This window comes from Bos javanicus, chromosome X (genome assembly GCF_032452875.1).
Source record: "Bos javanicus breed banteng chromosome X, ARS-OSU_banteng_1.0, whole genome shotgun sequence".
Lineage (NCBI taxonomy): Eukaryota > Metazoa > Chordata > Mammalia > Artiodactyla > Bovidae > Bos > Bos javanicus.
In genome coordinates, this window is record NC_083897.1 from 91,553,408 (window position 1) to 91,573,916 (window position 20,509).

Below are 20,509 nucleotides of genomic sequence, written 5' to 3' on the forward strand. Positions count from 1 at the left end.
GTTGAGTGCAAGATGGAACTGTAAGGGAAGCCTACAGTCAATATTCTATAGGCTATAGTGTCAAACTGTATACTGTGTTCTCTTACATATAAGCAACACTTTTTTTTTTTTTACTTCTTGTTTTGTTTTCTCATTCATAGCATGTTCATACAGAAGGGTTTTAGTTTCTCTTCTTTTCCCCTTGTTGATTTTGGTGATTGGTCGAACATGAGCACACCCAGGGTGTTTTGAAGAAGCCTCTCCCAAATTCAAAGCCCACTTTCCCCACCCTGTGGAAGTGGTTGTGTCCCTAGTGAGAAATCTGGGATCAAACTTTCCTTCCCCTCAGTGGCCAAACATGAGTAGATATTGTTAAATGAAAACTAGGACAAATGAAAAAATGTCAATACCTTCAACAGAAAATAGAGAATCTCATGTTGATGTTTGACAGAAAACAATGAAATTCTGTAAAGCAATGATCCTTCAATTAATACATAAATTTTAAAAATTTAAAAGAAAGAAAATATAGAATCATAATGAACATAGAAACAGGCATTGGATCAATGTGAACATGTCCAAATGCTCAGGTTTTGGCAGAATTTCTGTGGTTGCTGGATAATTTCTTTTGAATGACCATGAAACAGTAATAATTTTCCTGCTGCTAAATAGGCTATTTTAATTAATGTGAGTTGAATATTTGCACTGCAAAATGTGCATAAGTAAACTTTAAAAGAACAGGTTCTTGCATTGCAGTAAATCAGAATCATGGCACTGTTAAAAGGTCTATTCTGACAAAGGATTTGTCTACTGGGAGACAGGAATGGTAACCATAGTGGATATTAATAGCACTGACAATTTGTCCTGGGTACCAGAGAAAGGCGCTCGAAGTTGAGTAATGTGGAGACCTGCTAGCTTATGCCCAGCTCAAACTTTCCACTTTCTTTCTTTCACGGGTCTTTGCTGAAGTACCAAATAAATTGGCCCCCTTTCCTAAATTTCCTATTTGTCCTATAACGACCAGAAGAATACAAGGAAGAGCCTTGGGAGAAATGTTGCCAAGAGTGAAATGGCTAGGCACATATTGAGAAATCCTCAATTTCTCAATTGAGCAAGTTCATGATGTATTTACAGAATACAGCCAGACTTGGGGAGTTTCTACACTGACCTTGCTTGTCAGGAATTTGAGATGCTCTTGGCACAGTTAAGTTAAATAGGTCTAAATTAGAGGCAACAGGGGACCTCTGAAGGGACACTGTTTTGTATGCCCTGGGGAAACAGTACTGTGCTTGTGAATGGCCTTAATTTGCAGTATTGGAAAACACTACCAGACATTAAGAACTATAGAGAAAGTTATTCATGAAGCTAGAAAAAAAACTGTTACAAGTGTATATATTTTCCTAAAGTGTCTCCAACCACCTGGATCATCTCTGAAATGAAAATTATTGGTTTCTAAAATCCACTCCCAAAGATTTATGATTTATGTCCTGACTTCTGAATGTTTATATATATATATATATATATTTCAGAGCTCCTGGTGGAGAAGTTTCTATACAACTGGCTAATGAGAAAGACATTTAGGAGACAGTTTTTGATGGGAAGTTATCCAAATTGGATGGAGAAAAAGAGTTCTGTTCTGCCTTGCGGCTTTGGCCTATTAGTGGATGCTATCTACAATGATCCTATTGGTAAATTACTAGAATTGTAAAATCAGTGAGATTGATGCAGCATCAGAAACAGATTTTTTAAAAGTGGCTGCCACAGTAAAACTTTTAGCAAACACTCCATTTTGTACAAAGTTCAGAGCACAGAGGCAAAAGAACAAACTCTAAAATAAAATGAAACTCTTGCCACTGATATTCTAATTATTAAAGGACTGGGTCCAAGACAACATGAGACACATCCCTGTGGGTTAGGTCAGCTGACATATGACAAAATAAAAAACCTCTTTTCCTTTGTGGGTGTCCTGAAGATCTATGGTTGGATGATTCACAGAGCCATGCTATTGATGCTCTGAAAAGACCTGTGGCTATCTCTGATTCTGAAGGTACATGGGGACACAAACAAAGGGACCATGGAAAAGGGTCCTGAGCACTGCCCAGGGTGTTCCAGCAGCAATCCCCACCCTTGTTAAACCACCCCATGAGTGTGAGGAATTGGATGTGCCCACCACTGGGCAGTGTTTACACTGGGCCACTATCCACTTACCAAGACAGAAAGTTCCTGCGGTTGTTGAGTCACACAGGTTATAAAGCCTCTCTCTTGGCAATAAAAGTAGTCACCTCAGGATCTACAGTTGTTTTCCTCAAGGTACTCTTCATGGACAAGTCCTGTTATCTCTGATCCCAAGAGTGTGTTGTGATTTGATTGTAAAAATGACCCCTCACCTTTCCTACTAACCCCAAGCAGTGAAGAATGGGAGAGTGGAATGGTCTCCCCATTTCTAAGCTCAGTACTCTAACCCTTACTTGTCAGTGAATGACTGACTTACTATTGCAAGTATTTATCTTCTCAACAGTAATGCCCCTTATTGTGTTGTGCCCCACACCACAAGGTTCTCAGTGAATAGAACAAAGGGGTGTGTTAAGATGAAGCTGTGCTGTGTTTAGTTGCTCAGTCATGTCCAACTCTTTGTGACCCCCCTAGGGGCTGTAGCCCACCAGGCTCCTCTGTCCTTGGGGATTCTCCAGGCAAGAATACCAGAGTGGGCTGCCATGCCTTCCTCCAGGGGATCTTCCCAATCCAGGGATCGAACCCAGGTCTCCCACACTGAAGGCGGATTTTTACTGCCTGAGCCACCAGCGAAGCCCAGGGGGTACAGATAACAGTCTAGTCAACATACTATCTGAATCCCCAGGTATATTTGTAATCTGACCATGTTCAACATTTGGGGATTTGGTAGATGGCATGAGCTTTTTTTCCCAAATACCAAGTAGGGAAGCAGAAGAGCTCCTTTATTGACTGGACTTGAACACAGAAAACAAAGTTCATTGGGAAGAGCTCTAAAATCTTTTTCATCAAAATTAAAACCTTTCCTTTAACACAAACCTGTGCATTATTTGTAAATTCTTCATTTAGAGCAGTGAGTACAAGACAGTTTTTAAAAACTAATACAATTATGTAAAGTTTAAAAATAAAATAAAATTAGAAAAAAAAAAAAAACCCAGGTAATAAGATGTATTCAGTTATTTGAGAAAGTGAAAAAGCTAACTGATTAGTATTATAGACAAATTTTAAAAATATTCAAAAGCACTTCAAATACCAGTAAGAGTTTCAAATGGAATATTTTATTCACATGTTAGTTGTCTTTAACATGTACACACACACTGACACACTCTGATTGGTCTGGTTGGAACAAGGGTTGTCTAAGTATCCTAAAGGAAAATGAAAAATTAAAAATATATTAATTTTTCATTGTTATAGACAATTACATCCACATCAGTTACAAAGATTTTACTGATTTTGTTCAAGGAAGCAGAATGGAATAGGAGGAGGAAATTGTGGGTAAATTCAACAGTGACATAACTGAGATCTCAACATGAGAGCTGACAAAACATGGATTTTTGCTGTGAAATTTTTCTTTGCAAAATATGGAGAAAAGTTTGTCAATGTGTAGTAAATAAGAGAAGATGGTGAAATTTATCATAGTCAATTCTCACAGTATTGTATATGGACATCAAGAAAACTGCTTAGTCCTTCTCTGGGACCAGTTTCAGAACTTTGCCAATTGCAATGGTCTTACCCTCATCTCTTAAAGTAAAACGACCCATCTGAGGAAAATCTTTGAATGTCTCAAGGCAGATAGTTCCTGCTGTCCTTAAACGGGCAATGCACACTTGATCTTGCTTCACGAAGCGGGGCCGTGTCTTACTCTTTTCTCCTGATTTTTTATCTACCAAGGAGATTAAGGCTGTTATCTCAACTTCCTCAATACAAGTATGAATGTGCAGCACTGCATTATAACCTGGGCAGATGATGGATTTGTGCTCAATAATCACTATCTGAACATCAAATGTGCGTCCAGAATGGCAGAGATTAGTAGGATCACAGAGTATGAATCCTGGAAGAATCTCTTCTTCTTCAATTCCCTTCAGTCTGATTTTAAGGTTTTCACCTGGGGCTACATAATCAGTTTCAGCATCATCAGAAAGTATTCCAAGAACTTCCACATTGTGCTTGTTTGGCATCATCACAAGCTGCTGGCCTTTAAAAATGGATCCTGATTCCAGCTTTCCCAGGACCACAGTGCCCATATCCTTGTACTTATCCACAATTGGCAGTCTAATTGGTCCATCAATGGATCTGTTGAAGTTTGGCATATTATCCAAATAGGGAATGAATGGTAATCCAGTGTACCAAGGGCAGAAATCTGATTGCTCTTTAATATTTGCCCCGGTCAGCCCTGAGCAGGGCATAAAGTGAATGTCCTTTTTGGGACTAAAGCCGACTTTTTTCAAAAAGGGCACTAGCTTTTCTTTACATTCTTCATATCTTTCAATGCTCCAATTTACTGTGGGATCATCCATCTTATTAATAAGCACTATCAAATATTTCACCCCTGCCGTTTTTGCCAACATTGCATGTTCTCTTGTCTGTCCACCTTTTTCAAATCCAGTCTCAAACTCTCCTTTCCTGGCAGAGATTACCAGTACAGCCAAATCAGCTTGAGAAGCACCACCGATCATATTTGGGACAAAACTCTTATGGCCAGGAGCATCTAAAATTGTGAAATGTTTCTTTTCTGTTTCAAAATAGGCACGACCCACTTCTACTGTTTTACCCTTGTCTCGTTCTTCCTGGTTTGTATCTAAGGCCCAGGACAAATACCAAGTTTCTCTGTTTTTTTCTTTAGCTTCTCTTTCATATTTCTCAAGTGTTCTTTTGTCAACCATTCCTGTCAAAAACATGATCTGTCCTCCAATGGTTGACTTCCCGGCATCAACATGCCCAATGAATACCACATTTACGTGTTCTTTTTTAGGAGCACCTGAGGGTACGACCACAGATTTCGATTTTCTGATTTCCTCTTTCTCCATCATTTCCTGGCCACTTTCTTCTGGGGGCCCCGAATCTCCCAAGGAACTACCCCCTGGCTCGGCTTCACTTACTTCATTGTGCTCCCATGACTCTTCTAAAACCATCTCCACCTCTCCATTTTCTACAACAGGTTCTGAAAGTTCCATGGTAACGGCTGAATTGGAACCTTCACGCCACAATAACTGTTCCTCTTTGGAATGTTCCACAGGTGCCCCCCGTCCCAGCCTTTTACCTTGAGGGTCGCCCGCGCCCGTACAGGTTTCATAGAATCCGGGGGCGTCATTCGGGGGGGTCTGCGGCTGGCTCGGGCCCCGCAGGAAGGCCGGCACGAACTCCGCGGCATGGACGTTAGGCACGAAGGGTTTGGCGTTGATGTTGAGCTGACGGCTGAAGGCCGAGCTGAGGGGCTCATGCTGCACCTCGGCGGCGACCGCCGCCAACGCCGAGGAGGCTCGGTCCCCGCTCGGGGCCAAACCCGGTGCTTCCATGTCCACCTGGTCCCAGCAGTCGGGAGCCGAGTCGCTGCTGCTGCTGCTGCCCAGATCCATCGTCTTCAGCCCTGATAGATGCGGGGAGGGAACGGGTTTAATGGGAGAAAAGAGACGGCAGTGCCGCCGGGGGTGAGGCGGCAAGAGTGGAGAGTTGGGATGGGGAAGCGACACGAACCTTAGCGGCGGCTTGGAGGCAGCCGGGTCCCGACACTGCATTCGCAACTGCGGCGGCAGCAGCAGATATGGCGGCGCAGCCTCTCCTGTTGTGTGTGAGCGGATCTCCTCCCCCAAACCCCGACCACTTCCGACTCTTCCACGGCCGACCCGGTGCCGGGCGGGGATTGACCCCTAGCTGCCATCCGTATGCTCGGCCTCCCGCATCCTTAGTCCTGGCTGAGGTCCAAAAGCCTCTTTTTTTAAAAACAAAAAAACCCGAAAATTTCCATTCATTTTTGTATACGCGCTCCGGGAGAGCGATTTGACCACGATGTAATGATTAAACCTAGACAGGCACACCTGATTTCCAATTCTACTCAGATTCTAGTGAAAATGAACATTCTTATTGAACAAATGGAGGTAGGATAGGGGTTAAAGGTTTACCCAGCAACTGAAAGAAGAAATTAGTGATTAGGGAGGTGCTCTTGAAATACAGGAAGATGAAGCTGAACCTTGGAAATGCGACTTTAGCTCAGACATTAATTTGAAACCCTTTCCAGTGCACTCCTCCCCCCCACCTCCCCACTCCAATAAATAAGCCTGTAACCTTGGCTGATGGCTTTCATGGTGTAAAGATGGGCTTATAACCTCTTTTTATGTAAAGCACTTGGGCTGTGTCTGCTTGGAAGAAGTTTCCAATGAGACCCTTGTCCCAGTCTAGCTGCACAACCTACAGCATTTGTGCAGGTGTCTGGACAATGGCTAGCCTGTGATGTGGTGGTGGGTCAGATAGACAGGTACGGGACTCAGATCTCTTGTATTCTTCTAATCAACTGTATTCTGGTGTACCTTCCTCACTAACCTCCCTGGAGTACAGCCGAGGTCCACAGAATTAGGCTTCCCTCTAATTCTTGGGGCCTAGAACCTTCTTACTGCTGATACTGGGTTTGATCTTAAGAATCAGTGTCATATTGGAACCTTACAGGTGGTGTGGGTATCAGCATAATTAAACCAATTAAGACCTCTGAGATGGACAAAGTCCATAAGATCCTAAGCAGTAGAATCTCACTCTTAGAATTTGGAACGCTTGTGCCAAAGCCTAGAAGAGCTGGTTTGTAAATTATCTTAATTTAGATCAAACTGAAATAGAAAAAAAGATCCTGGGAAAATGTAATTTGCTAGTATGAAATAAAGTCATATTAAATAAATCCAACAACAAGCCAGAATATAAAAATTAGTAGCTGATTTAAAACAAAAATTTTGTAATGAACATTTCAGGGGTAGAAGAAAATGTCCTATGTCTAACACACTTGGATACTTGGTGGTTTCAGCCTGGTTGCCACTATTTTACGAGCTGTGTGCTGTTCCTAAGCCATTAGATGTCAAACCCCTTCATTCTTTTTGCGTCAGGTAAAAAGACTTAGTTATTTGCTATCACTTAAAGAGAATGTGCACACCTATTCACAATGAATAGGAAGAAATTAGAGGGTAAATGTGCAGAAGCCATGCACCGAAGACTTTCTTGGGCATTCTGTGAACCTCAAATAGACTTACTAAAATGTCTCTGGGAGAACTTGTCAAGGTTTAGGGAATTGTGTTCACATAAAGTTAGCAATAGCAAGGAAGCAGGACAGACCAGGGACATTTCCTTTACCTTGGTCATTTGTATTAATCATGAGAATATTAGCATAACTGTTACTTAGTATTATCTCTGTTAGAGACAAAAGGATGAGTTACTTTTAGAACCTTAAAGGAGAAATGAGAAATGGTGACTGGATGTCTTCACAAACCATCATCCTTGGGATTCAGGAGAAGACAGATATATCCGAGAGAGAAACACTGACCAGAAATATACACAGAGACTAACCTTGGACAAAACTCTTTTGATTTTTGTGATGGGGCAATTGTCTCTGGTGGATCTGCCTAGAACTTTGAAAGAGTTCATTAGTAAATGGGAGAAGTCTCATCAAAGGCTTTTTTAAAAAAAGAAAGTGTAGGAAATATCTGGTCACTGCTTAATTAATCATTTTCAACTTAATTTCATTGCAAAATACAGCACAAATACAGAAAATTGCATAACACAAAATTATAACTTATTGACTTAGAAGGAAAACACACTTGTAACCACCACTCAAATCAGCAATTAGAACTTTGCCAGTCAATCCAGAAGGCCTATCTCTACCCTGTCCAATCACAACCCACTCCTTCCACCCTTAAATGTAACCACTATTCTAACGTTTATAATAATCACCTTCATGATTTTCCATACAGTTTTATCACACAAATGTATACTCAAACACTGCAGTTCAATTTTGCCTAGGTTTTTGGATACTTTTAAGTCTCTCAATCTACAGGTTCCCAATCTACCCTCCATTTTTTCACATCATTTATTCATTAGAGAAGGTAGATCATGAGACTTGTAGAGTTTTCTACGTTCTTGACTTTAGTGATTGTATCCTTATGGTATAGTTTAGAATATCCTTTTTTTTCTGTGTATTTCCTGTGTATCAATAATTGAATCTGTGAGCTTGACCAGATATAGGTGTAATTTTTAAGCAAGAATACTTGAAGGGGAATTTTGAGTATTTCCATAAAGATGCACATAATGTCAAGTTGTGACTGCTTTTTCAGTTAGCAAAAGTTAATGATGATTGGGAGCAACCCCACGTCCAAGGAGTTACGGCTGCGCGGGAGCAGGAGGGCCGAGAGAAGCTTCTCCATGTTCAAGGTCAGGACGGGCAGCCGTGAGGAGATACCCCCCCTCCAAGGTAAGGAGCAGCGGCTGTGCTTTGCTGGAGCAGCCATAAAGAGAGACCCCACGTCCAAGGTAAGAGAAACCCAAGTAAGACAATAGGTGTTGTGAGAGGGCAGACACACTGAAACCATAATCACAGAAAACTAGCCAATCTGATCACATGGACCATAGCCTTGTATAACTCAATGAAACTAAGCCATGCCGTGTGGGGCAACCCAAGACGGGTGGGTCATGGTGGAGAGGTCTGGCAGACTGTGGTCCACTGGAGAAGGGAATGGCAAACCACTTCAGTATTCTTGCCTTGAGAACCCCATGAACGTATGAAAAAGCAAAATGATAGGATTGAAATAAGAACTCCCCAGGTCGGTAGGTGCCCAATATGCTACTAGAAATCAGTGGAGAAATAACTGCAGAAAGAATGAAGGGATGGAGCCAAAGCAAAAACAATACCCAGTTGTGTATGTGACTGGTGATAGAAGCAAGGTCTGATGCTGTAAAGAGCAATATTGCATAGGAACCTGGAATGTTAGGTCCATGAATCAACACAAATTGGAAGTAGTCAAACAGGAGATGGCAAGAGTGAACATTGACATTCTAGGAACCAGCGAGCTAAAATGGACTGGAATGGGTGAATCTGACCCAGATAACCATTATATCTACTACTGTGGGTAGGAATCCCTTAGAAGAAATGGAGTAGCCATCATGGTCAACAAAAGAGTCTGAAATGCAGTACTTGGATGCAATCTCAAAAATGACAAAATGATCTCTGTTCATTTCCAAGGCAAACCATTCAATAGCACGGTGATCCAAGCCTATGCCCCAACCAGTAATGCTGAAGAAGCTAAAGTTGAACAGTTCTATGAAGACCTACAAGACCTTTTAGAACTAACACCCAAAAAAGATGTCTTTTTCATTATAGGGGACTGGAATGCAAAAGTAGGAAGTCAAGAAACACCTGGAGTAACAGGCAAATTTGGCCTTGGAATACGGAATGAAGCAGGGCAAAGGCTAATACAGTTTTGCCAAGAGAACACACCGGTCATAGCAAACACCCTCTTCCAACAACACAAGAGAAGACTCTACACATGGACATCACCAGATGGTCAACACCGAAATCAGACTGATTATATTCTTTGCAGCCAAAGATGGAGAAGCTCTATACAGTCAGCAAAAACAAGACCAGGAGCTGACTGTGGCTCAGATCATGAACTCTTTATTGCCAAATTCAAACTGAAATTGAAAAAAAGTAGGGAAAACCACTAGACCATTCAGGTATGACCGAAATCAAATCCCTTATGATTATACAGTGGAAGTGAGAAATAGATTTAAGGGACTAGATCTGATAGACAGAGTGCCTGATGATCTATGGACGGAGGTTCATGACATTGTACAGGAGACAGGGATCAAGACCATCCCCACGGAAAAAAAAAATGCAAAAAAGCAAAATGGCTGTCTGAGGAGGCCTTGCAAATAGCTGTGAAAAGAAGAGAAGTGAAAAGCAAAGGAGAAAAGGAAAAATATAAGCTTCTGAATGCAGAGTTCCAAAAAATAGCAAGGAGAGATAAGAAAGCCTTCCTCAGTGAGAAATGCAAAAAAATAGAGGAAGACAACAGAATGGGAAAGACTAGAGATCTCTTCAAGAAAATTAGAGATACCAAGGGAACATTTCATGCAAAGATGGTCTCGATAAAGGACAGAAATGGTATGGCCCTAACAGAAGCAGAAGATATTAAGAAGAGGTGGCAACAATACACAAGAGAACTGTACAAAAAAGAGCTTCACGACCCAGATAATCATGATGGTGTGATCACTCACCTAGAGCCAGACATCCTGGAATGTGAAGTCCAGTGGGCCTTAGAAAGCATCACTACCAACAAAGCTAGTGGAGGTGATGAAATTCCAGTTGAGCTATTTCAAATCCTGAAAGATGATGCTGTGAAAGTGCTGCACTCAATATGCTAGCAAATTTGGAAAACTCAGCAGTGGCCACAGGATTGGAAAAGGTCAGTTTTCATTCCAATCCCAAAGAAAGACAATGCCAAAGAATGCTCAAACTACCGCACAATTGCACTCATCTCACATGCTAGTAAAGTAATGCTCAAAATTCTCCAAGCCAGGCTTCAGCAATACATGAACCATGAACTCCCAGATGTTCAAGCTGGTTTTAGAAAAGATAGAGGAACCAGAGATCAAATTGCCAACATTCTCTGGATCATCAAAAAACCAAGAGAGTTCCAGAAAACATCTATTTCTGCTTTATTGACTATGCCAAAGCCTTTGACTGTGTGGATCACAATAAACTGTGGAAAATTCTGAAAGAGATGGGAATACCAGACCACCTGATCTGCCTCTTGAGAAATCTGTATGCAGGTCAGGAAGCAACAGTTAGAACTGTAGATGGAACAACAAACTGGTTCCAAATAGGAAAAGGAGTACGTCAGGGCTGTATATTGTCACCCTGCTTATTTAACTTATATGCAGAGTACATCATGAGAAACACTGGGCTGGAAGAAACACAAGCTGGAATCAAGATTGTAGGGAGAAATATCAATAACCTCAGATATGCAGATGACACCACCCTTATGGCAGAAAGTGAACAGGAACTAAAAAGCCTCTTGGTGAAAGTGAAAGAGGAGAGTGAAAAAGTTGGCTTAAAGCTCAACATTCAGAAAACGAAGATCATGGCATCTGGTCCCATCACTTCATGGCAACTAGATGGGGAAAAAGTGGAAAAAGTGGCTGACTTTATTTTGGGAGGCTCCAAAATCACTGCAGATGGTGACTGCAGCCATGAAATTAAAAGACGCTTGCTCCTTGGAAGGAAAGTTATGACCAACCTAGATAGCATATTCAAAAGCAGAGACATTACTTTGCCAACAAAGGTCCGTCTAGTCAAGGCTATGGTTTTTCCTGTGGTCATGTATGGATGTGAGTGTGGACTGTGAAGGAAGCTGAGCACCAAAGAATTGATCCTTTTGAACTGTTGTGTTGGAGAAGACTCTTGAGAGTCCCTTGGACTTCAAGGAGGTCTAAGCAGTCCATCCTAAAGGAGATCAGTCCTGGGATTTCTTTGGAAGGAATGATGCTAAAGCTGAAACTCCAGTACTTTGGCCACCTCATGGGAAGAGTTGACTCATTGGAGAAGACCCTGATGCTGGGAAGGATTGGGGGGATGAGGAGAAGGGGACAACAGAGGATGAGATGGCTGGATGGCATCACCAACTCGATGGACATGAGTTTGAGTGGACTCCGGGAGTTGGTGATGGACAGGGAGGCCTGGTGTGCTGCGATTCATGGGGTTGCAAAGAGTCAGACATGACTGAGCGACTGAACTGAACTGAAACAATTTTTCTTGCTATACTCTCTGAATTTAGGATGGCCCTTCATCAACCAGTGGAAGCCTCTTCTAGTTTAATTCTGAGTGGTTTTGAGACTAAGCTAGTGGTCCTTCATGGGTTTTTTTATTAGCTGGTAAGACAAAATGTACCAGACCAATTTTATATATTTCTGCCAACCAGAAATATTGGTTCTCAATGATAAAGTTCAGCTCAGTTCAGTCGCTCAGTCGTGTCCGACTCTTTGCGACCCCATGAATTGCAGCACACCAGGCCTCCCTGTTCATCACCAACTCCTGGAGTTCACTTAAACTCATGTCGGTCAAGTCAGTGATGACATCCAGACATCTCATCCTCTGTAGTCCCCTTCTCCTCCTGCCCCCAATCCCTCCCAGCATCAGAGTCTTTTCCAATGAGTCAACTCTTCGCATGAGGTGATAAAAGCGGATGATAAAATTAGAAAATAAAATACTTATTTACTTGATTTACCCCACCTACACATGTATAGGGCTTCCCTGGTGGCTCAGAGGTTAAAGCGTCTGCCTGGAATGCAGGAGACCCTGGTTTGATCCCTGGGTCGGGAAGATCCCCTGGAGAAGGAAATGGCAACCCACTCCAGTACTCTTGCCTGGAGAATCCCATGGATGGAGGAGCTGGTAGGCTACAGTCCATGGGGTCGCAAAGACTTGGACACGACTGAGCGACTTCACTTTCACTTTCACACATGTATTAATAGAATTCTTAGTATTGCCATCACCAATATGATTAGAGAAAACAGATTTTTTTTTCCATAAGCTCTTCACATTCTCTGCCAGTACATTATGGTTGAACTACATTTATCTGATAATAACTCACTTTTGTTGAGTGTTTCCTGGGTGCAGGTTGTATTTCAATTACTTTCTATGAATTTTCTTATTTCATTTTCCCTATCATTCTGTGAATAAGGTAATCTTATCAATATATTTTACAGAGAAGAAATGAATGTTTAGATAAGCTGAGTGAATTATCCAAGATCATATAAGTAGTAAGTAGTAGGCTTTGTGTTCGAGCACAGACAGTACAATTCTAAGGCCATACTGGCTTGTAACATCTATTATATACTAAAAAAGAAATCAGGAGATTAGGTACGTTTAAATCACAAAATGAGAAAAGATGGAAACATGTTAGATTATCTGGAGAGAATGAAAATATTGGTGAATTTTTGAGAGAAAGGATAATACAGTGAAGTTCTTTTATGAGAACACGTTTTCTTCCTGAAGTAGGAGATAACCCTGTGGAGATTGTTAAGGCAGAATGAAATAAGAAAAATGAGGAATGGGAGAAAATTTAGGATAGACTTTTGGGGGGAGGTGGCTGATTTGAGAATGTAAAATTATTTTCTGAAGAATTCCATTTAAACAAAAGTAGTTTATACTGGAAAACATAATATGCTCAGGCTTTGAGATTCCTCTCTTTCTCCAGTGTACCTCTAACTTCATTAGGCAGCCTAGAGCACAAACAGAGTTTTAAGTTTCACCCAGGTTTTATGAATAGTAGTGCCAAATGGACTGGAAGGAGAAGAGGAATATATCAAGGGACTAGTGAGCACAGGGTTAAGAACACTGTATTGGATGCCTTATATTGGTTCTTTCAGCATTGGTTCTTCAAGCTCCATTCATAAATATCCCTCTCTATACTGAAGAGTGGAGAAGGCAACGGCACCCCACTCCAGTACTCTTGCCTGGAAAATCCCATGGATGGAGAAGCCTGATAGGCTGCAGTCCATGGTGTTGCCAAGAGTCGGACACGACTGAGAGACTTCACTTTCACTTTTCACTTTCATGCATTGGAGAAGGAAATGGCAACCAACTCCAGTGTCCTTGCCTGGAGAATGCCAGGACAGGGAAGCCTGGTGGGCTGCCATCTATGGGGTCGCACAGAGTCGGACATGACTGAAGGGACTTAGCAGCAGTAGCAGCAGCATACTGAAGCGACTAGGCAGCAGTTTAATTCTCCATTTCCTAGAGTTTTTAACTTAGTAGGATTCCAAATGCATTTTACCTTCTGTCAATCTGATGTACACTGATCAGATTTATTTTAGAAGCATTTTAAGTGTAGAGAGATGTAAGACGTGCATGCTGGAGTTGTGAATGTAGCTGGGAAGCTAACAATTCTGGTGGAATTTCCTGCTTCCAAGAAAGCAATTAAGAGCTAACAATTCTGGTGGAATTTCCTGCTTCTAGGAAAGCAATTAAGACACCCTATGCCTAAAGCCAACAGATGTACTGGAAACATCCTGATTCCACACTCAACTGTGGCAGCTGCCCTTGGGGACCAACTTTGCTGAATGAGTATAATAATCATTCTGAGAGGCCATGAATAGACCTGTATCTCCAGGCCCTTGAAAGACAGTATTTATATGCTCCTAACTCCTGAAATTCATCCCTGTGCTAATTAACATAGAATGCTTTCTGCTAACAGCAACCAGACATTGACTAGTACAAGTACCAAAAGACTAGGGTTCAAGGCCTGCCATTTTAAACTATTTTCTTTGTTTGATATCCTTAACCACTCTGTGCCTCATTTTCCTTATATGATGAGTGGAGATGAACCCACATCCACACATACACTCTGAGGTGCTAGAGGCAAACGTCATGGTGAGTATAAAGAGCCACAGGGGCTGGAATTGTAAGACGCTTCAGTAACATCATCATTACTAAACACCAATATGGTAAATTGTGGGACATCATGGATGAAATGCCTGATAGCCAAACGTGTGTAAACAGGAAGAAAATAGCCTAGTTTTGAGGTTAAATGGGGGGAAATGTATCTCCATTCTAAGGCAATCCTTAATGACTGCAATGTCACCACCATACTCTATCCAATGTTTCCGGTCCTAGGTGAGAATGTAATCACAAAAGAGGTTAAACTATCAAGCAGTTGTTTTCATACAAATTCACACAGACTTAATACCGGAAATATGAAGAACTATGAAAACAGATAATTAGTCACTAAGAATTGTTCACTTTCCACCAGTGTACACGAGTACCACAGTAAAATTTAGTGAAACAGAAATAAAATGATAACTATGTGACATGATGGGGATGTTACCTAATGCTAGAGTGGTATTCATATTGTAATATATAATGTAAAATCAACACACCATCCAACTTAAAAGTATAGAATATCATATGTCAATTATCTCAATAAAAAATAAAATTTAGTGAAGCACGTTCAGCTAGAACTGAACTGCCTGATAGCTGAGTGCTGAGGTAGCCTAACCAGAAAGTGGGATTATTTGGGGGATAAAAAGTGGAAAAATATCTGTACATTAACATGATGGCCAACCATTTCTGCCTAAGTCCCAGCATTTCCTATGTAAAGATTACTGTGATCTCTCAGAGTAATGAGATAAATTCAAGGGATCGTCTAATCCTCTACATTTTATTCAGCACTTCTCAGGTAGCAGCCTGTACTCAAGCAACCATGGGTAAAAATAATTTACACATCCTAGACTCTGTATGCTTCATGATGTCTTGGTGGTCTTTTGTGAAGCTCATTTCACAAGGACACAGGAAAGCTAGCTCTTTTGCCCCAGGTTAGAAATCAGAAAACTAAACTTTGGAGAAAAAGAGATTAGTTACCAAAGGGTCTTTGATGTGTTCGAGGCCAAAATATTCTATCCTCAAAGTGTACAGCCATGATTGGAGAAACCATTGAGGGGAGGAAGCTGAATAAAGAAGCCATTGGAGATTTACTGATAAACTACTATCACGGGAGTGCTGATACAATGATATGGAGGAGAGAAGTGTGTCAGGGAAAGGGGAAATGTGAGCCATGCAAGGTTCCAGAAACTAGAGCAATAGCAGATGATGGCACAGAGAAAACAGTGTGAGCAAGAATTAATGGTCATGTGGGGAAAGGACTTTTGTAAGACAAAAAGGTAATCAAGTTCATGAGCCTAGTTGAGTCACTCGTCCCCCAAGTAAGGTACTAAATTCCAGTGAAGGAGAGAGAGTCTTCATTCTTCAGTCTCCAAATGTAGTATGCATCACACCCAAGACAGCCAAGGGGATAATGCCAGTTTCAAACATCTGGTGGAGGGATGAGCACAGTAATATAATGTTGTAATAAAACAGTCAAGCATGATGTCAATATACTTCACTCAGTTCTTTGATGTACTGCAACCCATGCTAACTGAGCACTGGCGTTGCACTTGCCCGTGTGTGGGCAGATTCACACTATGAGTCTGCATCATGTAGGGACAAGTTGAGTGCCAATAAGACTAACAACTAAAGTGGATTAAAACACATCAGCTGTGATTAAATATGGGGTTCATAGTGGCTCTAAAGGAACAAAGACCTCATGGTCGCTATGATTAAATGCTAGGAAATAGATTCATTATTTGGAAATTGGGTAAGCAGAGGCAAATAATGAAACCGTTATCCTGTGTGTGGCACATGAACTATAACATTGGTTACCAAACAGTGGATGAGGGAAGTGTCTCATCAGAGAAGAATTTCATCTACTAAATGAAGAAGCATAGATAGAATGAAAATACCTCCATTTTCAACCTCAAATGACACAAGCACTGTAGGCAATGAGCACCAGTATCTGCTTGCTCTACAAAAATAGGGACAACCATACAGTATTCCCCTCCCAGTGGATGAATGCCACACTGCCTCTGAGCCATTCTTGCCAAATTAGAAGACTGAACCAGAAGACAAGATCTAAACCCCAATTTGCAGGAAAAGCTGGGGACAGAGGAGTGTATTAAATGATGCCAATGAGATGAAATCAGCAAAATGCTGCATGTGGATGACTCTGTAGAGCAAAGGATTCATTTCTCATGAGAAACAGAGAGAGCAAGAGAGGGGGAATTTTACAGAGAATTAGCAGGCATATTGAAAAACTGCAGTGCCTGAGACTAAATGGGATTCAGAATTGGTGAAAACATTAACATTTATGAGAGAGTAAAGAAGACATGGGTTCAAGCCCTAGGTCAGAAAGATCCTTTGGAAGAGGAAATGGCAACCCACTCCAATATTCTTGCCTGGAGAATCCCATGGACAAAGCCTGGCAGAATGCAGTCCATGGAGTCACAAACAGTCAGACATGACTGAGCAGGCACACACAGCACCACACAAGGGGAACTTTGGGCTTCCCATGTGGCTCAGTGGGGAAGGAATCCAGCCGCAATCAGATCTCCTGGAGAAGGCCTGACAACCCACTCCAATGTTATTCCATGGAGAATCCCATGGACAGGAACCTGGCAAGCTACAGTCCATAGGGTCGCAACGAGTCAGCACAACTGAGTACAGCACACAAGGGAAACTTTACTGTGAATACTGAAGATACTAAGTGGCCATTAACTCTTGTCTAAGCATGATAACATGCTTCCCTGGTAGCTCAGACTGTAAAGAATCCACCTTCAATGAAGGAGACCGATGTTCATTCCCAGGTTGGGAAGATCTGCTGGAGAAAGGAGTGGTTACCTATTCCAGTATTCTCCCCTGGAGAATCCCATGGACAGAGGAGCCTGGTGGGCCACAGTCCATGGAGTCACAAAAAGTAGACCATGACTGAGTGACTAACACTTTGACACTTCAGGCATGATAATGGCATGCATTTTGTCACTAAAGTAGTCTTTTTAAGTTGTCTTTATCTTTAAGAGCTATATTATGAAATATCTGTGGATTAACTGATAAAATGTTTAAGATTTGTCTGAATAAAACCTAGAGGGGTGGGGAAATTAATAGGTTTACATGAAATAAAATTGACCAAGAATTACACTTGTATACTAACGCATATATATAGAATTTAGAAAGATGGTAACAATAACCCTGTATACGAGACAGCAAAAGAGACATTGATGTATAGAACAGTCTTTTGGACTCTGTGGGAGAGGGAGAGGGTGGGATGATTTGGGAGAATGGCATTGAAACATGTATAATATCATATATGAAACGACTCGCCAGTCCAGATTCGATGCATGATACTGGATGCTTGGGGCTGGTGCACTGGGACGACCCAGAGGGATGGTACAGGGAGGGAGGAGGGAGAAGGGTTCAGGATGGGGGACATGTGTATACCTGTGGTGGATTCATGTTGATACATGGCAAAACCAATACAATATTATAAAGTTAAAAAATAAAATAAAGAAAAAAATAATAAAGTAAATCCAGATTTGCAAGAAGTAGAGCCCAGTATTAGAGCAAGAAAGATTCAAGAAGAGAAAATGAGAAAGCAAATGCAGAAAGAGGAGTACTGGTGAAGAAGAGAAGAGGAAGAACACTGGAGAATGGAAATGAGACGTTACGAAGAGGACATGTACTGGAGAAGAATGGAGGAAGAACAGTATCATTGGGATGATCGCCACCAAATGCCTGACAGAGGCTATCCTCATGGTTCCCCGGGCCCACTAGGCCTTCTGGGAGTCCAACCAGGCATGCCTCCTCAGCCACAGGGGCCTGCACCCTTACATCGTCGTGACTCATCTGATGACCGTTACGTAATAACAAAGCATGCTACCATTTATCCAACTGAAGAGGAATTACAGGCAGTTCAGAAAATTGTTTCTATCACTGAACGTGCTTTAAAACTTGTTTCAGACAGCTTATCTGAACACGAGAAGAGCAAGAGCAAAGAGGGAGATGATAAGAAAGAGGGAGGTAAAGACAGAGCTTTAAAGGGAGTTTCGCGAGTGGGAGTATTGTTGAAAGGATTATGTCAACCTTGTTTTGCTGTGCTCAGAGAAACCTTCAAAGACATTATTAAGCCGTATTGCAGAAAACCTACCCAAGCAGCTTGCTGTTAAAAGTCCTGAGAAGTATGGCATATAATGTGCTGTTTCTGAAGTGGCAATAATTTTGAACTCATGTGTGGAACCCAAAATGCAAGTCACTATCACCCTGACATCTCCAATTATTTGAGAAGAGAACATGAGGGAAGGAGATGTAACCTTGGGTATGGTGAAAGACCCACCGGACATCTTGGACAGGCAAAAATGCCTTGACGCTCTGGCTGCTCTAGGCCACGCTAAGTGGTTCCAGGCTAGAGCTAATGGTCTACAGTCCTGTGTGATTATCATACGTATTCTCCGGGACCTCTGTCAACGAGTTCCAACTTGGTCTGATTTTCCAAGCTGGGCGATGGAGTTACTAGTACAGAAAGCAATCAGTAGTGCTTCTAGTCCTCAAAGCCCTGGAGATGCTCTGAGAAGAGTTTTTGAGTGCATTTCTTCAGGGATTATTCTTAAAGGTAGTCCTGGACATCTGGATCCTTGTGAGAAGGATCCCTTCGATACCTTGGCGACAATGACTGACCAGCAGCGTGGAGACATCACATCCAATGCACAGTTTGCATTGCGACTCCTTGCATTCTGCCAGATACACAAAGTTCTAGGCATGGATCCACTACCACAGATGAACCAGTGTTTTAACATCCACAACAACAGAAAACGAAGAAGGGATAGTGATGGAGTTGATGGATTTGAAGCTGAGGGGAAAAAAGACAAAAAAGATTATGATAACTTTTAAAAAGTTTCTGTAAATCTACAGTGTTAAAAAACAACAGGTGCCCATTCGTTGGCTGTTTTTCATTCATAATGATGTCTACTTCGAAAAATTATCAAGAATTTAAAGAACTTCATGGAAGAACCAAGTTTTTCTATGATACTAAAATCTTAATGTACAGTGTTAGGTATTATATGAATGGAAAGACACCCCTCCCCCGCAAAATTGTGCTCCAGCTTGGGGAATTACAATGGTTCTGATTTTTTCCCTGTTATTTTTGTTTTTATTTACTGGTTGCCCTAGCTCCCCCTATATTTGTGTCTTTTATTAACTAGTCCTATTAAATCTTTACTGTATTAAAAAAAAAAAAGAATTACACTTGAAGTTGGGTAGACTTACATGGGAGTACATTATAATAGTTAACCTGTTGTGTATCAGTTTGAAAATATCTAATAGACAGTTGTTTAAAATATCCAAATTTACAAAATAGACTAATGAAATAAGAATTTATGGATATAGAGCCAGAATTAGAATTTGTAAAAGTTAACTTCAAATGAATTTAAGTTAAAGTTTAGAATTAAAGGTAAATAAATAGGGCCTTACTTTTTTCTTGTTTGTTTGGTTTTTGGACACTTGTTTGTTCCTTTTTGTTTTTGTTTTCTATAAGAAGTCAGGAAGCACCCATTTTCTGATTCATCTGTTCCAGGACATCACAGGTCTCCATGGCTTCCATTTCCCTGCTGCACTCTTTTTTTCAGGTTAAGGTGACAACCTCATGCAGTCACACAGCTGTCTTTGCAAGAGCTCCAGGCATCTCTATTGCATTCCAAGTACCACTACCTTCCTGTGCCACATCTGGCCTTCTCAATAAAAAAGGCAAACACCAGAGAAGTCCCCAACACATTCTCCATACATCTCATTGGGCAGGACTTGATCACAGAGCCACCTTTAGCTATAGAGGAGGCTGGAAAAATCATGACTTAACCAAGAGAAATGGTGTAGCCCTGACTGGATTGGAGAAATCCCAAGTCCCACCTGGGGACCAAACATGTTACTGCTTTGATCAAAATTAGTTTTTCCTACCACAGAGCATTGGTAGGAAATGCTGAGGGTAAGAAATGAACAAATCCAGTGAGAAAGGAGGAGCAGAGCTCCTAGAGCCAAAAATCAAGTCAAGGGTAAGGGATAAATATGCACTGAAGGGAATACACTCACAGGATTCAGTCGCATACACTATCCAAGCACTTTCACACCTGCTGTATTGTT

The 20,509-nt window shown here is 41.4% G+C and overlaps 1 protein-coding gene and 1 pseudogene across 1 annotated transcript; one reads left to right on the forward strand and one right to left on the reverse strand.

The window, feature by feature from the left end:
- Positions 1–3,241: 3,241 nt before the first annotated feature.
- On the reverse strand, positions 3,242–5,789 carry GSPT2 (G1 to S phase transition 2). Its single transcript, XM_061410133.1, has 2 exons — positions 5,680–5,789; positions 3,242–5,572 (listed from the first exon to the last, which is right to left on the reverse strand). The coding sequence occupies exon 2, from the start codon at positions 5,559–5,561 to the stop codon at positions 3,666–3,668; it is 1,896 nt and encodes a 631-aa protein (XP_061266117.1). The 5' UTR covers positions 5,562–5,572; positions 5,680–5,789; the 3' UTR covers positions 3,242–3,665.
- Positions 5,790–5,996: 207 nt separating this feature from the next.
- On the forward strand, positions 5,997–19,566 carry LOC133242631 (zinc finger RNA-binding protein-like; annotated as a pseudogene).
- The last annotated feature ends 943 nt before the right edge of the window (positions 19,567–20,509 follow it).